The sequence below is a fragment of the Ranitomeya variabilis genome, chromosome 4, assembly GCF_051348905.1.
Source record: "Ranitomeya variabilis isolate aRanVar5 chromosome 4, aRanVar5.hap1, whole genome shotgun sequence".
NCBI lineage: Eukaryota > Metazoa > Chordata > Amphibia > Anura > Dendrobatidae > Ranitomeya > Ranitomeya variabilis.
Window position 1 is genome coordinate 35608541 of NC_135235.1, and position 18875 is coordinate 35627415.

An 18875-nucleotide genomic window follows, 5' to 3' on the forward strand; every position below is an offset into this window, starting at 1 on the left:
TGTATTTCATGTAACTTGTATCTGCCACTAGAATTACAAAACAAGCCTGTGACTTCTGCTTCCCCGTCTTCTCATATAGAAAACCTGTGAGTCCTGCTTCCTCCTCCCACTCATAGAGAAAGCCTGTGAGTCCTGCTTCCTTCTCCCACTAATATAGAAAGCCTGTGAGTCCTTGACCGCGTATCGCCCAACTGGGCTTTCTCCGTAACCAGACATCCTATCCCCCCCCATACCCAGATCCCCTTTTTTTTCCCACCACCTGCTAGCCATTAAAATTAAAACACAACACATAAATTTCTTTTGGATAATTTGGCCACAGCGGCCATTTTATTAAAACAAACAATAACATGAATAACAACATGTATACCATATATATAAAAAACCTTGAGGGGAGGGTTCTAGGAGCTAAGAAAAATCTGGCTCAAAAATAGGCATAAAGCCACCACCAAACTTGAAAGATCAAACACTTCTTTTACCCTCAGCCGTAACCACCAGCTCAAGGGCACCATGTAACCCATTTCGGGCAAACCAAAAACCCCAAAGCTCCCGAGGTAAACTCCCCGTCCAGAGCCCGTAAACAAAAGCCAGATTAACCCCATAACACGTGATCACCAGCTCCAAGAACCCCACCCCCCGCCAACCTGCCACTGTGACGATGTTAACAAAAAATTGCTGTCAACTCAAACCGAAACGAAAAAAGGGAGGGAGGGCGGGCTTCTCCACTCGTGATTCACCGCACAAGTGATCCTTCCCGCACTTATTCCAGCCCCCGCCTCCTTGCTCCCCTAAGCACACCCCCCTGTTCACCATTCCCACCAATCCCTCTACAATCACTGTTTATTTTCAAAAAACTCCAAACCCCCTTCCTGGCAACGCAGTCATGTGGGGGCTTCCATCAAGCTGCGCCCATTACAGCCCCCCTTCTATCTCCTCCCACTCATAGAGAAAGCCTGTGAGTCCTGCTTCCCCGTCCTCTCATATAGAAAACCTGTGAGCCCTGCTTCCTCCTCCCACTAATAGAGAAAGTCTGTGACTCCTACTTCCTTCACCCACTTATAGAGAAAGCCTGTGACTCCTGCTTCCTCTGCCCACTAATAGAGAAAGTCTGTGACTCCTACTTCCTTCACCCACTTATAGAGAAAGCCTGTGACTCCTGCTTCCTCTGCCCACTTATAGAGAAAGCCTGTGACTTCTGCTTCCTCCTCCCACTCATAGAGAAAGCATGTGAATGCTGCTTCCTCCTCCCACTAATAGAGAAAGCCTGTGACTCCTGCTTCCTCCTCCCACTAATAGAGAAAGCCTGTGAGTCCTGCTTCCTCCACCCACTAATAGAGAAAGCCTGTGACTCCACCTTCCTCCACCCACTAATAGAGAAAGCCTGTGACTTCTGCTTCCTTTACCCACTAATAGAGAAAGCCTGTGACTCCTGCTTCCTCCTCCCACTAATAGAGAAAGCCTGTGACTCCTGCTTCCTCCACCCACTAATAGAGAAAGCCTGTGACTTCTGCTTCCTTTACCCACTAATAGAGAAAGCCTGTGACTCCTGCTTCCTCCTCCCACTAATAGAGAAAGCCTGTGACTCCTGCTTCCTCCACCCACTTATAGAGAAAGCCTGTGACTTCTGCTTCCTCCACCCACTAATAGAGAAAGCCTGTGACTCCTGCTTCCTCCACCCACTAATAGAGAAAGCCTGTGACTCCTGCTTCCTCCACCCATTAATAGAGAAAGTCTGTGACTCCTTCCTCCACCCACTAATAGAGAAAGCCTGTGAGTCCTGCTTCCTCCACCCACTAATAGAGAAAGCCTGTGACTCTTGCTTCCTCCACCCACTTATAGAGAAAGCCTGTGAGTCCTGCTTCCTCCACCCACTAATAGAGAAAGCCTGTGACTCCTGCTTCCTCCTCCCACTAATAGAGAAAGCCTGTGACTCCTGCTTCCTCCACCCACTAATAGAGAAAGCCTGTGACTCCTGCTTCCTCCACCCACTAATAGAGAAAGCCTGTGACTCCTGCTTCCTCCACCCACTAATAGAGAAAGCCTGTGACTCCTGCTTCCTCCACCCACTAATAGAGAAAGCCTGTGACTCCTGCTTCCTCCACCCACTAATAGAGAAAGCCTTTGACTCCTGCTTCCTCCTCCCACTAATAGAGAAAGCCTGTGACTCCTGCTTCCTCCACCCATTAATAGAGAAAGCCTGTGACTTCTGCTTCCTCCTCCCACTAATAGAGAAAGCCTGTGACTCCTGCTTCATCCACCCACTAATAGAGAAAGCCTGTGACTCCTGCTTCCTCCACCCATTAATAGAGAAAGCCTGTGACTCCTGCTTCCTCCACCCACTAATAGAGAAAGCCTGTGACTCCTGCTTCCTCCACCCACTAATAGAGAAAGCCTGTGACTCCTGCTTCCTCCACCCACTAATAGAGAAAGCCTGTGACTCCTGCTTCCTCCACCCACTAATAGAGAAAGCCTGTGACTCCTGCTTCCTCCACCCACTAATAGAGAAAGCCTGTGACTCCTGCTTCCTCCTCCCACTAATAGAGAAAGCCTGTGACTCCTGCTTCCTCCTCCCACTAATAGAGAAAGCCTGTGACTCCTGCTTCCCCATCCACTAATATAGAAAGCATACGAATCCTGCTATCTCCTCCCACTCATAGAGAAAGCCTGTGATTCCTGCTTCCTCCTCCCACTCATAGAGAAAGCCTGTGACTCCTGCTTCCTCTACCCACTCATAGAGAAAGCCTGTGAGTCCTGCTTCCTCCACCCACTAATAGAGAAAGCCTGTGACTCCTGCTTCCTCCACCCACTAATAGAGAAAGCCTGTGACTCCTGCTTCCTCCACCCACTAATAGAGAAAGCCTGTGACTCCTGCTTCCTCCACCCACTAATAGAGAAAGCCTGTGACTCCTGCTTCCTCCTCCCACTAATAGAGAAAGCCTGTGACTCCTGCTTCCTCCTCCCACTAATAGAGAAAGCCTGTGACTCCTGCTTCCCCATCCACTAATATAGAAAGCATACGAATCCTGCTATCTCCTCCCACTCATAGAGAAAGCCTGTGATTCCTGCTTCCTCCTCCCACTCATAGAGAAAGCCTGTGACTCCTGCTTCCTCTACCCACTCATAGAGAAAGCCTGTGAGTGCTGCTTCCTCCGACTACTGATATAGAAAGCAGGATTCACAGGCTTTCTATACAAGTGGATGTACGAAGTAGGATTCACAGACTTTCTCTATGAGTGGGTGGGAGAAGCAGGACTCACAGACTTTCTCTATAAGTGGGTGGAGGAAGCAGGAGTCACAGGCTTTCTCTATTAGTGGGTGGAGGAAGCAGGACTCACAGACTTTCTCTATGAGTGGGTGGGAGAAGCAGGACTCACAGGCTTTCTCTATGAGTGGGTGGGGGAAGCAGGACTCACAGGCTTTCTATATGAGTGGATGGATGAAGCAGGAATGACAGGCTTTCCTTATGATTATTAACAGTATTTTCCGAGAAAATAGTGAAAGGACAGAAAAGTATAGCTCCTCAAGCTCAGCATTTTCCCCTCTTTCCTATTCCTCTCTCAGATACGAAAACTACCACAGCCACTTTGACATAGAAATACAGGAATGCTGTTGGAGCTGAAATTGCGATAGGATGTAACTTCCAAAGGCTTTGTACCGGTGTGTATGTTAGGCCTCATTCACACGTCTGTATTTAACCCCTTCATGACATATGACGTATATTTATGTTTTCTGTCCCTGCCTGTTAACCAGTTAAAACCCGCTGTCAGTCTTTGACAGTGACATTTGACACACACCGACAGGGACGTGCGTCATTCTACCTGCACATGGGTGCAACCGTGACAGGATCGCGGGGCGTGGATGAGTTGTCATGACAGCAGTGGGTCTGCTGATGACCCCCATGCCTGTCATTACAATCCTCCTGTGAATGCCGGCCTGTGTATACATAGCAGCTCTGATGTTTTTACCATCAGTGTCTCATCAGTGTCTCATCAGTGTGTCCATTTTTACCATCAGTGTTATCAGTATGTCACCTGTGTGTCTGTTTTTACCATCAGTGTCATCAGTGTGTCACCTGTGTGTCTGTTTTTACCATCCGTGTTATCGGTGTGTCACCTGTGTCTGTTTTTACCATCAGTGTCATCAGTGTGTCACCTGTGTGTCTGTTTTTACCATCAGTGTCATCAGTGTGTCACCTGTGTGTCTGTTTTTACCATCAGTGTCATCAGTGTGTCACCTGTGTGTCTGTTTTTACCATCAGTGTCATCAGTGTGTCACCTGTGTGTCTATTTTTACCATCAGTGTTATCAGTGTATCACCTGTGTGTCTGTTTTTACCATCAGTGTTATCAATGTGTCACCTGTGTGTCTGTTTTTACCATCAGTGTCATCAGTGTGTCACCTGTGTGTCTGTTTTTACCATCCGTGTTATCGGTGTGTCACCTGTGTGTCTGTTTTTACCATCAGTGTCATCAGTGTGTCACCTGTGTGTCTGTTTTTACCATCAGTGTCATCAGTGTGTCACCTGTGTGTCTGTTTTTACCATCTGTGTCATCAGTGTGTCACCTGTGTGTCTGTTTTTACCATCAGTGTCATCAGTGTGTCACCTGTGTGTCTATTTTTACCATCAGTGTTATCAGTGTGTCACCTGTGTGTCTGTTTTTACCATCAGTGTTATCAATGTGCCACCTGTGTGTCTGTTTTTACCATCAGTGTCATTAGTGTGTCACCTGTGTGTCTGTTTTTACCAGTGTTATCAGTATTTCACCTGTGTGTCTGTTTTTACCATCAGTGTTATCAGTGTGTCACCTGTGTGTCTGTTTTTACCATCAGTGTCATCAGTACGTCACCTGTGTGTCTGTTTTTACCATCAGTGCCATCAGTACATCACCTGTGTGTCTGTTCTTACCATCAGTGTTATCAGTGTGTCACCTGTGTGTCTGTTTTTACCATCAGTGTTATCAGTGTGTCACCTGTGTGTCTGTTTTTACCATCAGTGTGTCATCCGTGTGTCATCAGTGCAATCCGATTATCCGAGGCTAATTTTATTTCCTCGGCGGAAACCTCCACTGCTCGTCCGACTCATATGATCGGGTGCACGAGCCTTGATAACGTCAGTGATGGTAAATACAGTTGTATGAGATACTCTGCTCACCATCGTCCTAAACGCCTTCTTGAAGCCATTTGTGCTCCCAATACCAGAGTTGGGGGAAGCCACGCATTTCACGACAGCGTGCATCCCATTCTTGCAGGCAGGCTTGAACGCCTTTGGAGAAACTTGGACTTTGCAGTTCGCCAGATGAGGTTCTGCACCTGAGCAGATCACTTTGTGGATCCAGAACATCTTCCTCTGACTTTGCATCTTCAACCTAAAGAGATCAGATCAGTACGTTGAGCAAAGTACAAGACGACATGTCCCCAGATGGCAGCCCCCGCTGCTTTCCCTCCATGTTAGCAATGAAAAAAAATACTATACTTAAAATGTCAAGGTTTCTGCTTGCTGTCACTGAATGGAGTCATTCCTGTACACCCAACCAAATCCTTTCACACAACGTCGCTGTGTTATAACGTACCTGCGCAGGTAAGAGACTTTCATCTGCGCTCAGTTTTGTTGATGGACTAAGGGATTTCCGGCACTGATACATTACAAACGTCAAGAGTGTTTCCATTCACTGACAACCAAACAGAGATTTTGAAAAAAAAAATGCCTACTATAATTGATTGGGAATTCATTTTTTATTAGTTTCCCAGGCCTTAAGGATACTTTCATTTGAGTTTAATCACGACAATGACATAAAAGTTTTAAAAGTTTTTACCTGGACTTTGGAGCTTTTATCTTCATATTCCAGAGTTTACTGTAATAATAAATAAGAATCAATCTAATCTTGTTGAGATGAGTTTGTAATCAGCAACTGTGCGCTGCATAGGCTGCAACCAATATAGAAAAGATGTTAGTGTGATGAAGTGAGCTTTGTTATCTCAGTTACTGCCTATGCAGAGCACAGTTCACAAAAAAGTGCTTGAAACCCCAAAACATCACAGAGAAAAAGTAGCCTACAGATTGGCCACATTCATACTATTAGATCAGATGAGCTGCCCAGCCCTCTATAAGTGCATTCCAAATGCACAAGTCTTATCTGTGTGTATTTAAAATATTAGGCAACCACTTGTTCATGAATAGTCGGTGTGTGAGTGGTTATTTTATCAGTATTTTGCACCTGCGCTGCCTCCACCTTTTATCATGGCGGCTTTCTGCATCTTGCATTGCATTATGATCAGGTATCCATAACTATGCAGAGTGCAGCAGCCGATAAACTCATCATCACGGCTACTACGCTCTGCATCTGCAGCAACTGAGACGACAAAGGCTGCACTGTGCGCTCCCCACACTCTCCTCTCACTTGTCATTTTTTGAGATGATCGATAGACACTTGCTCGGGGAGCCTTCTTGAATTTTAAAAAGTATTCCCTGTAAAAAAAGAAAAATAAACAAAAAACTAAACTAAAATTTGAGGTAGAACTCGAGTTAGGGTTAGGACTAGGGTTAGGACTAAAGTTAAGGATAGGCCTAGTCGTTAGACTTAGCACAAGGATTAGGGACAGGAGTAGAGTTAGGGAAAGATATAAATATATAATTTGGCAATCAACTTTAGTTAGATGTGAAGATTTTTAATGCAGTCCAGAAAAAATAAACAACGTTTCGATCCCCAACTGGACCTTCATCAGGTACTGCAATGAATACATAATAAAATAAAAATCCATAACAATATCGAGTGTGATACACAAAGTAATAATGGAAAAACCATAATATAAACAAATACCATAAATGGACAATGACAGTCGCCATACTGGCGTAATCTCCGTGCTCACAAACAAAGAAAGTTTGGATGGAGAAAAGGTCAAAAAGAAGCCTACCCGACTGCACGGAGATTACGCCAGTATGGCGACTGTCATTGTCCATTTATGGTATTTGTTTGTATTATGGTTTTTCCATTATTACTTTGTATATCAGACTCGATATTGTTATGGACTTTTATTTTATTATGTATTCATTGCAGTACCTGATGAAGGTCCAGTTGGGGACTGAAACGTTTATTTTTTTTGGACTGCATTAAAAATCTTCACATCTAACTAAAGTTGAGTGCGAAGTTATATATTTATATTATTCACGGGTTGGGTTCCTACTTGTGCACCACTTACAGCTGTGCGACGATATATCTTCAATAGAGTTAGGGAAAGGACTAGAGTTAGGGATAGGACCAGAATTAAGTATAGGGTATAGGACCAGAGTTAAGTATAGGACTAGAGTTAGGGAAAGGACTAGGGATAGGACTAGAGTTACTGATAGGGCTAGAGTTAGAGAAAAGACTAGAGTTAGGGATAGGACCAGAGTTAAGTATAGGGTATAGGACTAGAGATAGGTATAGGGCTAGAGTTAGGGATAAGACTAGAGTTAGGGATAAGACTAGAGTTAGGGATAAGACTAGAGTTAGGGAAAGGACTAGAGTTAGGGAAAGGAATAGAGTTAGGGATAGGACAAGAATTAAGTATAGGGTATAGGACCAGAGTTAGGTATAGGACTAAAGTTAGGGATAAGACTAGAGCTAGGGATAGGACTAGAGTTACTGATAGGACTAGAGTTAGAGAAAGGACTAGAGTTAGGGAAAGGACCAGAGTTAAGTATAGTGTATAGGACTAGAGATAGGTATAGGGCTAGAGTTAGGGATAAGACTACAGTTAGGGGTAAGACTAGAGTTAGGGAAAGGACTAGAGTTAGGGATAGGACCAGAATTAAGTATAGGGTATAGGACCAGAGTTAGGTATAGGACTAGAGTTAGGGAAAAGACTAGAGCTAGGGATAGGACTAGAGTTACTGATAGGGCTAGAGTTAGAGAAAAGACTAGAGTTAGGGATAGGACTAGAGTTGCTGATAGGGCTAGAGTTAGAGAAAGGACTAGAGTTACTGATAGGGCCAGAGTTAAGTATAGGGTATAGGACTAGAGATAAGGAAAGGACTAGAGTTAGGGATAGGACAAGAATTAAGTATAGGGTATAGGACCAGAGTTAGGTATAGGACTAGAGTTAGGGAAAGGACTAAAGTTAGGGATAGGACTAGAGCTAGGGATAGGACTAGAGTTACTGATAGAACTAGAGTTAGAGAAAGGACTAGAGTTAGGGATAGGACCAGAGTTAAGTATAGGGTATAGGACTAGAGATAGGTATAGGGCTAGAGTTAGGGATAAGACTACAGTTAGGGGTAAGACTAGAGTTAGGGAAAGGACTAGAGTTAGGGAAAGGACTAGAGTTAAGGATAGGACTAGGGTTAGAGTTAGAACTAAAGTTAGGGACAGGACTGGGATTAGTGACAGGACTAAAGTTAGGGACAGGATTAGAGTTAGGGATAGGGCTAGAGTTAGAGTTAGCACTGAGGTTAGGGAGAAGACTAGGGTTATTCTCTATACCCAATACACATTTCATCCTAGCACTTCTAATATTTTGTTGATTGGCTGCAGCGGTCACTTTACTCCCCTATCAGATGTTGATTCCAGGAGACTGGCAGTGTAAGCAGCACTGACAGTGCAGAATGGCCCCTTTAAGTGTTGCCTCCAAAAAAATAAAAAACGTGGACGCACCCTGCAATCATGCCAAAAAGTATATATTAGGAGTCGGACTACTCTGATGGGACTTTTACCCAGAGTCCTCCATCATTATATAGGTATATTATTTGTGCAGTATATGGTGCTATTATTATTTTTAAAACTATGGCAGCCTTAAAGGGGTTCGGGACTTTAATAATCCATAGGGAGAGGTCATCAATATCAGACCACAGGCGTTTAACTCGAAGCACAACCATGATCAGCTGATTGAAGGGCTCATGAGGAACCAGAAATGAAACAGCGCTGCATTTTGTGTAGTGGCCATAAATGGTACTGCAGCTTTTGCCATTAAGAAATTCTGGGTGATCGGTGAAATGGGTCCTATGATTGTCTACGAGGCCGTATATTTGTGGCTACAATCCATATGGCCTCATTACTTCCCACGAGACCCTTGCAATCAATACGACCTCCAGAAACAACACAACCGCTCTGCATCATTCATAAGATATAACTTAAGCAGCTTATTTACAGCTGCCGAACATCCGCGCGGAGCGAGAAACTATCCCGTTAATTAATGCATCCATAAACATTTTGCTTTTCCCGAAAACTTTTAATTAAATGTGTATTAATATTTAAGACTTGTGATATTTAATTTACTTTCAGTGATGAGAACGGTAAATGTTAATTGTTCCTGAAGAACGGGCTCCTGACAGACACCGAAACCGCCAGATTAAAGCGATATCACTCCGTAAATCCGCACATGAGAAAAACATCTGTAGGAAAGTGAAGTGCGATACATCAGTCACAGGGGCGCGCGGAAATCCAGCGGGAGGGGATAAAAAAGCGTAAAGGTGGTAACTACAGAAGGCAGAGATTCCCTGCAAATCATCATCATCAGAAGTATAGCCAGCAAATAGCAAATGGCTGATAACAGAGAACAATAGATAACACCGACAGCTTCAGGTGGTGTCCCGCAGGGGATGGCTGCATCCACCGCTCCAGGTCTATAGGGCTCAGGTGCAGCAACACCTAGTTTATAGAAAACTATAGCACAAACCTACGGCTGCTCAGATCAGGAGTGAACTGCAATTTGGAGCATTTACTCTAATACTGAAATACCGACTACCTGCAGCCACCACTAGGGGGACCTTGGGAGCTAACTGCATACTTAATACTTTGAACGCATTGCAGTTAGCTCCCTCTAGTGGTGGCTGTTAGTACTCCATTTTTTTATCATTTCATTTCCTAACTATGCAGGGGGTTTGGAGCTTTGTATCAGGAATATGAAGGTCCAATCACTTTAAAGATTTTTAAGAAATGAATCCGCATAAAATGTGGGACCTAAATGTAACTTGGATTCTCCTGATTTCCCAGTTCCCATTTCTTATGCCAACAGAGGATATTTTGAGCATGTTCTGAATATTTATACTGGAATGTAAATTTGTGTTCCCACCTTTGTAAATTAGTAAACCGCTCAACTAGATTAAAATACCTCTGAATATAAGCAACGAAATTGTCAACCATGGCTCCTGCCGAGAGAACGCGGAAAACTGCTTACTTCACATTTTCCGTATCATAGGAGAGAAGAAATGCTGTGACCAGATGGTTCTCTCCTTCTTCTTCTCGCATTCAGTTTGAAGTTTCTATAGCAACTTTTCCAGCAAAAAAAGCAAATGTCTAATGAGACCTGGAACAGGACTATTCATCTGTGAATAGACGCCGCCAAACTAATTTACTCCAAAATTTAGAATTTTTATGAAAACTAATTAGTGTCAGATAAATGTCAGCAAATAATACATTAATAGAAAGATAAATGGGAAATAGAGCGATGAAAGATAGATAGATAATAGATATATAAAAGATATATTAATAGATAGATAAAAGATATATAGATACAGGTGCTTCTCACTAAATTAGAATATCATCAAAAAGTTAATTTATTTCAGTTCTCCCATAAAAAAAAGGTGAAACTCATATACAATATAGAGTCATTACAAACAGATTGATCTATTTCACGTGTTTATTTCTGTTAATGTTGATGATTACGGCTTATAAGCAGCCAATGAAAACCCAAAAGTCATTATCTCAGTAAATTAGAATAATTAACAAAAAAAACCTGCAAAAGCTTCCTAAGCATTTAAAAAGGTCCCTTAGTCTGTTTCAGTAGGCTCCACAATCATGGGGAAGACTGCTGACCTGACAGATATCCAGAAGGCGTCATTGACACACTCCACATGGATGGTAAGCCACAAAATGTCATTGCTAAAGAAGCGGCTGTTCACAGAGTGCTGTATCCAAGCATATTAATGGAAAGTTGAGTGGAAGGAAAAAGTGTGGTAGAAAAAGGTGCACCAGCAACCGGGATAACCGCAGCCTGGAAAGGATTGTTAAGAAAAGACCATTCAAAAATTTGGGGGAGATTCACAAGGAGTGGACTACTGCTGGCGTCATTTCTTCAAGAGTCACCCCACACAGACGTATCCAGGACATGGGCTACAAGTGTCACATTCCTTGTGTCAGGCCACTCATGACCAATAGACAATGCCAGAAGCGTCTTACCTGGGCCAAGGAGAAAAAGAACTGGACTGTTGTCAGTGGTCCAAGGTGTTGGTTTCAGATTAAAGTAAATTTTGCATTTCATTTGGAAATCCAGGTCCCAGAGTCTGGAGGAAGAGTGGAGAGGCCACAATCCAAGCTGCCTGAGGTCTAGTGTGAAGTCTCCACAATCAGTGATGGTTGGGGAGCCATGTCATCTGCTGGTGTAGGTCCACTGTGTTTTATCAAGACCAAAGTCAGCGCAGCCGTCTACCAGGAAATTTTAGAGCACTTCATGCTTCCCTTTGCCGACAATTTTAGAGATGGAAATTTAATTCTCCAGCAGGACTTGGCACCTGTCCACACTGCCAAAAGTACCAATACCTGGTGTAAAAACAACAGTATCACTGGGCATGATTGGCCAGCAAACTCGCCTGACCTTAACCCCATAGAGAATCTATGGGGTATTGTCAGAGGAAGATGAGAGACACCAGACCCAACAATGCAGACGAGCTGAAGGCTGCTATCAAAGCAACCTGGGCTTCCATAACCCCTCAGCAGCGCCACAGGCTGATCGCCTCCATGCCACGCCGCATTGATGCATTCATTGATGCAAAAATAGCCCCAACCAAGTATTGAGTGCATTTACTGAACATACATTTCAGTAGGCCAACATTTCGGATTTTAAAATAATTTTTTAAGCTGGTGTTATAAAGTATTCTAATTTACTGAGATAATGACTTTTGGGTTTTCATTGGCTGTAAGCCATAATCATCAACATTAACAGAAATAAACACGTGAAATAGATCACTCTGTTTGTAATGACTCTATATAATATATGAGATTCACTTTTTGTATTAAAGAACTGAAATAAATTAACTTTTTGATGATATTCTAATTTAGAGAGAAGCACTTGTACATAGAGAGATGTTTGATTGATTGATAGATACATAATAGATACATAGATAATAGATAGATGGATAGATAGATACTGTAGATGATAGATGTAGTTGGCACCCTTAAAATTGTTTCAGAAAATGAAGTATTTCTCCCTGAAAATTATTGCAATTACACATGTTTATTTCCTTTGTGTTTATTGCAACAACAACAAAAAGCAGATAAAAAAAAGCAAATTGGATATTATTTCACACAAAACCCATAAATGCGTTGGACAAAATTGTTGGCACCTTTCCAAAATTGTGGGTAAGCAACTTTGTTTCAAGCATGTGATGCTCGTTCAAACTCACATGTGGCAAGTAACAGGTGTGGGCAATATGAAAATCACACCCAAAACAAGATAAAAAAGGGAGAAGTTGACTCAATCTTTGCATTCTGTGTCTGTGTGTGCCACACTTAGCACGGAGAATTTAAAGAGGAGAAGAAAACTGTCTGAGGACTTAAGAACCAAAATTGGTGAAAAATATCAACAATTTCATGGTTACAAGTCGACCTTCAGAGAACTTCATATTCCTTTGTCCACAATGCGCAGCATAATCAAGAAGTTTACAACTCATGGAACGGTAGCTAATCTCAGTGGACGTGGACGGCAGAGAAAAATTGATGAAATGTTACAAAACAGGATAGTGGATAAGTAGCCTCAATTAAGTTCCAAAGAAATTCAACTGTTCTGCAGGCTCAGAGTTCATCAGAATGAAATGAAACACTATAGTAGGAGACTCAGGAGGACCCCACTGCTGACATAGAGACCTAAAACAGCTAGACTTCAGTTTGCCAAAATGTACATGAGTAAGCCAAAATCCTTCTGGGAAAGTGTCTTGTGGATAGATGAGACCAAGATAGAGCTTTTTGGTAAAGCACATCATTCCAATGTTTACCGAAAAGAGAATGAGGCCTACAAAGAAAAGAACACAGTACCTACAGTCAAACAAGGTGGAGGTTTTGGGATTGTTTGGTTGCTCTGGCACTGGATGTTGTGATTTTGCTTTTTGCTCCCTCTAGTGGTCATTAGTGATTTGACTCTGGAGCTTCTGTCTTTTCCTATATCCTCACCTGGGCCGTTAGTTCAGGGGCGTTGCTATATAAGCTCCCTGGACCTTCAGTTCAATGCCTGGCATCGTTGAAATCAGAGCTAATCTGTTGTGCTTTTGTCCTATGATCCTGGTTCCTGTATTTCAAGCTAAGTCTTCTTCCTTGCTTTTTGCTTTTGTTTTGTTTGCTATTTTTGTCCAGCTTGTTCCAATCTGTATCCTGACCTTTGCTGGAAGCTCTAGGGGGCTGGTGTTCTCCCCCCGGACCGTTAGACGGTTCGGGGGTTCTTGAATCTCTAGCGTGGATTTTTATAGGGTTTTTGTTGACCAGATAAGTTATCTTGCTATATTCTGCTATTAGTAAGCTGGCCTCTCTTTGCTGAACCTGGTTCATTTCTGTGTTTGTCATTTCCTCTTACCTCACCGTTATTATTTGTGGGGGGCTTGTATCTTGCTTTGGGGTCCCTTTCTCTGGAGGCAAGAGAGGTCTTTGTTTTCTTCTCCTAGGGGTAGTTAGATTCTCCGGCTGGCGCGAGTCATCTAGCGATCGCCGTAGGCATGATCCCCGGCTACTTCTAGTGTTGGCGTTAGGAGTAGCTATTTGGTCAACCCAGTTACCACAGCCCTATGAGCTGGATTTTTGAATCTCGCAGACTTACACGTTCCTCTGAGACCCTGTCCACTGGGGTCATAACAGTATGCCAGGCCAGTATTAAATGTTTAATGCATTGCAGAAGTGGGATTATAAGAAAGAAAATTTTGAGGTTTTTTTTTCCCTCTCTCATTTTTTTTTTTTTTTTTTTCTTTTCCCCTTTACCTCAGAGTGGCTTAAGCTTGCTGCAGACATGAATGTCCAGACCTTGATTACAAGTGTGGACCAGCTTGCCGCTCGTGTGCAGGCTATACAAGATTATGTTACCAGAAATCCTAGGTCTGAACCCAAGATTCCGATTCCTGAACTGTTTTCAGGAGACCGATTTAAGTTTAGGAATTTCAGGAATAATTGTAAATTGTTTTTGTCCCTGAAACCTTGTTCGTCTGGAGACTCTGCTCAACAAGTAAAAATTGTTATTTCATTCTTACGGGGTGACCCTCAAGATTGGGCTTTTTCGTTGGCGCCAGGAGATCCGGCATTGGCTGATATTGATGCGTTTTTTCTGGCGCTCGGTTTACTTTATGAGGAACCCAATCTTGAGATTCAGGCAGAGAAAGCCTTGCTGGCTATGTCTCAGGGCCAGGACGAGGCTGAGGTATATTGCCAAAATTTCGGAAATGGTCCGTGCTGACACATTGGAACGAGTGTGCACTGGCCGCTAATTTTAGAAATGGCCTTTCTGAGGCCATTAAGAATGTTATGGTGGGTTTTCCCATTCCCACAGGTCTGAATGATACCATGTCCCTGGCTATTCAAATTGACCGGCGGTTGCGGGAGCGCAAAACCGCAAATTCCCTCATGTTGTTGTCTGAACAGACACCTGATGTGATGCAATGTGATAGAAAAACCGCAAATTCCCTCATGGTGTTGTCTGAACGGACACCTGATTTGATGCAATGTGATAGAATCCTGACTAGAAATGAGAGGAAAATTCATAGACGCCGGAATGGCTTGTGCTACTACTGTGGTGATTCTACACATGTTATCTCAGCATGCTCTAAACGTATATCTAAGGTTGTTAGTCCTGTCACCGTTGGTAATTTGCATCCTAAGTTTATTCTGTCTGTAACTTTGATTTGCTCACTGTCATCTTATCCTGTCATGGCGTTTGTAGATTCAGGTGCTGCCCTGAGTCTTATGGATCTCTCATTTGCTAAGCGCTGTGGTTTTATTCTTGAACCATTAGAAAATCCTATCCCTCTTAGGGGTATTGATGCTACGCCATTAGCAGAAAATAAACCGCAGTATTGGACACAGGTTACCATGTGCATGACTCCTGAACACCGCGAGGTGATACGTTTTCTCGTTCTACATAAAATGCATGATTTGGTTGTTTTGGGGCTGCCATGGTTACAGACCCATAATCCAGTCCTTGACTGGAAGGCTATGTCAGTGTCTAGTTGGGGCTGTCGTGGTATTCATGAGGATTCCCTGCCTGTGTCTATTGCTTCTTCTACGCCTTCGGAAGTTCCGGAGTATTTGTCTGACTATCAGGATGTCTTTAGCGAGTCCAGGTCCAGTGCATTGCCTCCTCATAGGGAATGTGACTGTGCAATAGATTTGATTCCAGGCAGTAAATTTCCTAAGGGAAGACTGTTTAATCTGTCGATACCTGAACATACCGCTATGCGTTCATATATCAAGGAGTCTCTGGAGAAAGGACACATCCGTCCGTCTTCTTCCCCTCTTGGTGCGGGATTCTTTTTTGTGGCTAAAAAGGACGGATCTTTGAGGCCTTGTATTGACTATCGGCTTTTAAATAAGATCACTGTCAAATTTCAGTATCCTTTGCCGCTGTTGTCTGACTTGTTTGCCCGGATTAAAGGTGCCAAGTGGTTTACCAAGATAGACCTTCGTGGTGCGTACAACCTTGTGCGCATTAAGCAAGGGGATGAATGGAAAACCGCATTCAATACGCCCGAAGGTCATTTTGAGTACTTGGTGATGCCTTTTGGGCTCTCTAATGCCCCTTCAGTTTTTCAGTCCTTTATGCATGACATTTTCCGGAACTATCTGGATAAATTTTTGATCGTTTATCTGGATGATATTCTGTTTTTTTCTGATAATTGGGACTCGCATGTGGAGCAGGTCAGGATGGTCTTTAAAATTTTGCGTGAAAATTCTTTGTTTGTCAAGGGCTCAAAGTGTCTTTTTGGTGTACAGAAGGTTCCCTTTTTGGGGTTCATTTTTTCCCCTTCTGCTGTGGAGATGGACCCAGTCAAGGTCCGAGCTATTCTTGATTGGACTCAGCCCTCGTCAGTTAAGAGTCTTCAGAAGTTCTTGGGTTTCGCTAACTTCTACCGTCGTTTTATCGCTAACTTTTCTAGCATTGTGAAACCTTTGACGGATATGACCAAGAAGGGCTCCGATGTGGTTAATTGGGCTCCTGCTGCCGTGGAGGCTTTCCAGGAGTTGAAACGTCGGTTTACTTCGGCGCCTGTTTTGTGCCAGCCTGATGTCTCGCTTCCCTTTCAGGTTGAGGTGGATGCTTCAGAGATTGGAGCAGGGGCCGTTTTGTCGCAGAGAGGCCCTGGTTGCTCTGTTATGAGACCTTGCGCCTTTTTCTCTAGGAAGTTTTCGCCTGCGGAGCGAAATTATGATGTGGGCAATCGGGAGTTGTTGGCCATGAAATGGGCATTTGAGGAGTGGCGTCATTGGCTCGAGGGTGCTAAGCATCGTGTGGTGGTCTTGACTGATCACAAAAATCTTATGTATCTCGAGTCTGCTAAACGCCTGAATCCTAGACAGGCCCGCTGGTCATTGTTTTTCTCCCGTTTTGACTTTGTTGTCTCGTATTTACCAGGTTCAAAAAATGTGAAGGCCGATGCTCTTTCCAGGAGCTTTGTGCCTGATGCTCCTGGAGTCGCTGAACCTGTTGGTATTCTTAAGGATGGTATTATCTTGTCAGCTATTTCTCCAGATCTGCGACGTGTGTTGCAGAGATTTCAGGCTGATAGGCCTGATTCTTGTCCACCTGACAGACTGTTTGTGCCTGATAAGTGGACCAACAGAGTCATTTCCGAGGTTCATTCCTCGGTGTTGGCAGGTCACCCAGGAATTTTTGGCACCAGAGATCTGGTGGCCAGATCCTTTTGGTGGCCTTCCTTGTCTAGGGATGTGCGGTCATTTGTACAGTCCTGTGGGACTTGTGCTCGAGCTAAGCCTTGCTGTTCTCGTGCCAGCGGGTTGCTCTTGCCCTTGCCTGTCCCTAAGAGACCTTGGACACATATCTCCATGGATTTCATTTCTGATCTTCCGGTGTCTCAAGGCATGTCTGTTATCTGGGTGATATGTGATCGCTTCTCCAAGATGGTCCATTTGGTTCCTTTGCCTAAGCTGCCTTCCTCTTCCGATCTGGTTCCTGTGTTTTTCCAGAACGTGGTTCGTTTGCACGGCATCCCTGAGAATATTGTGTCAGACAGAGGATCCCAGTTCGTTTCCAGATTCTGGCGATCCTTTTGTAGTAGGATGGGCATTGACTTGTCGTTTTCGTCTGCTTTCCATCCTCAGACTAATGGACAGACGGAGCGAACTAATCAGACTTTGGAGGCTTATTTGAGGTGTTTTGTCTCTGCTGATCAGGACGATTGGGTGACCTTCTTGCCGTTGGCTGAGTTTGCCCTTAATAATCGGGCTAGTTCCGCCACCTTGGTTTCGCCGTTTTTCTGCAACTCTGGTTTCCACCCTCGTTTTTCTTCGGGTCATGTGGAACCTTCTGACTGCCCTGGGGTGGATTCTGTGGTGGATAGGTTGCAGCGGATCTGGAATCTTGTGGTGGACAACTTGAAGTTGTCACAGGAGAGGGCTCAGCGCTTTGCAAACCGCCGCCGCGGTGTGGGTCCCCGACTACGTGTTGGGGATTTGGTGTGGCTTTCTTCCCGCTTTGTTCCTATGAAGGTTTCCTCTCCCAAATTTAAACCTCGTTTTATTGGTCCTTACAAGATATTGGAAATCCTTAATCCTGTATCCTTTCGCCTGGATCTTCCTGTGTCGTTTGCTATCCACAACGTGTTTCATAGGTCCTTGTTGCGGCGGTACGTTGTGCCTGTGGTTCCTTCTGCTGAGCCTCCTGCTCCGGTGTTGGTCGAGGGCGAGTTGGAATACGTGGTGGAGAAGATCTTGGATTCTCGTCTCTCCAGGCGGAGGCTTCAGTACCTGGTCAAGTGGAAGGGCTATGGTCAGGAAGATAATTCCTGGGTGGTCGCCTCTGATGTTCATGCGGCCGATTTAGTTCGTGCCTTTCACGCCGCTCGTCCTGATCGCCCTGGTGGTCGTGGTGAGGGTTCGGTGACCCCTCACTAAGGGGGGGGGGTACTGTTGTGATTTTGCTTTTTGCTCCCTCTAGTGGTCATTAGTGATTTGACTCTGGAGCTTCTGTCTTTTCCTATATCCTCACCTGGGTCGTTAGTTCAGGGGCGTTGCTATATAAGCTCCCTGGACCTTCAGTTCAATGCCTGGCATCGTTGAAATCAGAGCTAATCTGTTGTGCTTTTGTCCTATGATCCTGGTTCCTGTATTTCAAGCTAAGTCTTCTTCCTTGCTTTTTGCTTTTGTTTTGTTTGGTATTTTTGTCCAGCTTGTTCCAATCTGTATCCTGACCTTTGCTGGAAGCTCTAGGGGGCTGGTGTTCTCCCCCCGGACCGTTAGACGGTTCGGGGGTTCTTGAATCTCCAGCGTGGATTTTTATAGGGTTTTTGTTGACCAGATAAGTTATCTTGCTATATTCTGCTATTAGTAAGCTGGCCTCTCTTTGCTGAACCTGGTTCATTTCTGTGTTTGTCATTTCCTCTTACCTCACCGTTATTATTTGTGGGGGGCTTGTATCTTGCTTTGGGGTCCCTTTCTCTGGAGGCAAGAGAGGTCTTTGTTTTCTTCTCCTAGGGGTAGTTAGATTCTCCGGCTGGCGCGAGTCATCTAGCGATCACCGTAGGCATGATCCCCGGCTACTTCTAGTGTTGGCGTTAGGAGTAGCTATTTGGTCAACCCAGTTACCACAGCCCTATGAGCTGGATTTTTGAATCTCGCAGACTTACACGTTCCTCTGAGACCCTGTCCACTGGGGTCATAACACTGGATGCCTTGACTGTGTGTAAGGCATCATGGAATC

General features: G+C 44.1%; 1 protein-coding gene across 1 annotated transcript in view; it reads right to left on the reverse strand.

Annotated features, from left to right (window-relative positions):
* LOXL4 (lysyl oxidase like 4) overlaps positions 1-18875 on the reverse strand; it is a 93807-nt gene that overhangs the window by 22299 nt on the left and 52633 nt on the right. Inside the window, exons 6-7 of the mRNA XM_077258331.1 lie at positions 5810-5848; positions 5149-5362 (exon numbers count right to left, since the gene is read on the reverse strand). Of these exons, the coding sequence (XP_077114446.1) occupies positions 5149-5362; positions 5810-5848 (253 nt within the window). The remainder of the gene's footprint in view (positions 1-5148; positions 5363-5809; positions 5849-18875) is intronic.